Source organism: Malurus melanocephalus, unplaced genomic scaffold (genome assembly GCF_030028575.1).
Source record: "Malurus melanocephalus ecotype Western Australia unplaced genomic scaffold, MMel_1.1 scaffold_149, whole genome shotgun sequence".
Lineage (NCBI taxonomy): Eukaryota > Metazoa > Chordata > Aves > Passeriformes > Maluridae > Malurus > Malurus melanocephalus.
The window spans coordinates 740,190-742,885 of record NW_026623381.1 but is presented as its reverse complement, the minus strand read 5'-3'; the positions used below and the strand labels follow the sequence as shown (position 1 = coordinate 742,885).

Genomic DNA, 2,696 nt, shown 5'->3' with positions numbered 1-2,696 from the left:
CAGCAATTTTTGAGAAGTTCAGGGCACTCGTTTCACCCCAGTGTGAAAACCCCTGACCCCACAGACCCTCACAGACCACAGCACTAAAATCAGTGCGATTTCAGTGAAGTTATTTCGCTCTGCAGAGGTGGAGGTGGAGCAGGGAGGACTGGGCAAGGTGTGAACACTGTGCAAGGTTTGGTTCCCCTCAGAAATGCATTGGTCACATCCTTTAGARGCTGAGCCCGGAGATTTTGGGGTCTAAAGGAGAAAGCTTGAAGGCTTGGTCTCCCTTCACTGAGGACATGGGAGAATCGACCCCCAAATATCATAAATCAACCCCTAAATAGCCTAAATCAACACCAAAATACTCTAAATCAACCCCCAAATACACTGAGGACACAACCCTAAATCAACCCCCAAAATACACTGAGGACACAGCTGAATCAACCCCTAAATACCCTAAATCAACCCCTAAATACCCTAAATCAACCCCTAAATACCCTAAATCAACCCTGAAATACCCTAAATCAATCCCCAAACACACTGAAAGTACAGCAGAACCAACTCCTAAACACACCACAAGCACAGGGGAACCAATTCTCAAGTCCAAGATGCAGAATCTGCTCAGAAAACCACAAAACCTTGGAGTTTTCATCCCAAACCTGGAGCACAAACCCCGAACACAGCCCCAGTACCAGATTCACCCCTTCCCAGGAGCTCTCACCTTCCCGAAATCCCGCACATCAAACAGGTCAAAGGGATCGAAGAGGTCGCTGTTCCTTAACCCGAATTTGTCGTGGCACACTTTGAGGAAAGTCCGGATGTTCTTCAAACACAGAAACTGCGGGAGRCAAAAGAGAAAGGGAGGGGAAAGGTGAGTGGGACAGGCACAAAYTGAGATTTACTGAGTTAAATTCGAGTTAGCAGGGACTCAGAAACTCCCACTGGCAGGGGTTTGTTTGTTGTTTCTGAGGATTTCAGGCTACGCCAGAAAAACAACACCCCTTCAAAAAACAAGTTTGTCCCAAGGTAACGTCGCAGAAATGCTGCAAAACCCAAGCCAGGATGTTTCCCTTTCAAGGTTGAAGGCAAATATAAATTCCAGCTGATTTTCCACAGAAGCCCAGGGTTGAACTTGGAACCATTTTCAGCATGATCCTATTTGGTTCCTTACGGAAGGGGCACACAGGAAAAGGGGGAATGGCTTTAAATTGACACAGAGCRGGRWTAGRTGGGATTTTGGGAAGGAATTMTTCTCTGTGAGGGTGGTGAAGCTGTGGCTGCCYCTGGATCCCTGGAAATGTCCAAGGCCAGGYTGRATGGGGTTTGGAGCACCCAGGGACAGTGGAAGTTGTCCCATAGCAGGGGGTGGGATGGGATGATCTGCAATATCCCAAAACAAACCCTCGATTACCCAGCCAGGTTGACCAGCAGAGCAATGCTGAGTTTCTCTTTTAAAAACCCTGGTTTTGGCTGTAGCAATAACTGGAAGTTTATCCACAATCACCAGGGATTCTGCAGCCTGGGGTCTCACTGCAGCACAGGGGGCTAAAGGGGAGAAAAATAAAAACCTGCTCCRTTTTTGCCGCTGCATCTCCTCCATCCTTCATCTGCTGAGCCAATTAACTCCCCTTCCTCCTGCAAAACACCTCCAATTTATCCCCATGTCTTTAGGCAACTTTCCATTTTCTCGGTGAATTCCTCACAGAAACATGACAAAAAAAAAAGTGGGATCTTGAGGAAATCAATGATTAAAGGGGCCAATCACCCCCATGTGATCCTCAGGCACAGGAGTGGGTTCTCCCAGCCTGATTTTGTCACAAAAAATCAATGTGACAAAATTCTGGTTTTGTCACATTGAACACACCCCACGTGAAAACATCGCCCGCAAACTTCACCCGGGGTTCAAAGCAAAAGAAAATAGCTTAATTTTCTCTTAATTAAAAGAATCAAAGCAGAGTCTTCGGGGCTGTGGTATCTCGGCGCAGCTCGTTAGGGCTGCTTTGGGGATTAAACACGAGGTTTCCAGCCACGGATTAGCAAAACCACCTCATTAACAGCGGGCTGGTTCGCCCACCAGGCAAGGAATGACCTTCTCCCCTTCTTTYCCCATGCCATGGGGGTGGCAGAGTTCCCCCAGCACAGGGGTGGCACAGGACAATGCCAYGGCATCATCTCATTAGGGCAAGCACGTGCCAAGAGGCAGAAATTGAAAACAAATCCACTTTTCTAGGGCATTCCTCTGTCTCACATAAACACTGCAGTAAATGTAAGTGTCTAGACTGTGAGGGGGTTTTTTTGGTGTGTTTTTTTGTTGGGTTTTTTTAGGGTTTTTTTTTGTTTTTTGGGGTTTTCTTTTTTTTTTTGAATTGCTTTACAACCTCTCTTGCTGACACGGGTTATTTCGTAACTTTATCTTCTTGGTCTCTGCAAGAATTTACACCCCGGGCTGTGCTGCTGCACTGCAGGTCCCATCGATTCCAAAGTCCCAGCATGTGCTTATTTTTAAATCCTTTTAAGCCTCCAATTTTGGAAGTTAATGACACAGGTTACAGCYGCAATTACGCACAGCACGATGCAAAACTCCCTCTGCAGCATTTCCTGCCCATCCCAGGCTGGCCAGAACTAAATCAGAGATTCAGAATCCCAGAAGGGTTTGGGTTGGAAGGGATATTTGGGATTGTCCATGGGCAGGGACACTGTCCAGTGTCCCA

At 47.0% G+C, this 2,696-nt stretch overlaps 1 protein-coding gene across 2 annotated transcripts in view; it reads right to left on the bottom strand.

The window, feature by feature from the left end:
* The window catches only part of VAV2 (vav guanine nucleotide exchange factor 2), a 120,269-nt gene that overhangs the window by 89,505 nt on the left and 28,068 nt on the right, over positions 1 to 2,696 (bottom strand). For both annotated transcript variants that reach the window (XM_057371540.1, XM_057371539.1), the window contains exon 2: positions 707 to 823. In XM_057371540.1, the coding sequence (XP_057227523.1) occupies positions 707 to 823 (117 nt within the window). The remainder of the gene's footprint in view (positions 1 to 706; positions 824 to 2,696) is intronic.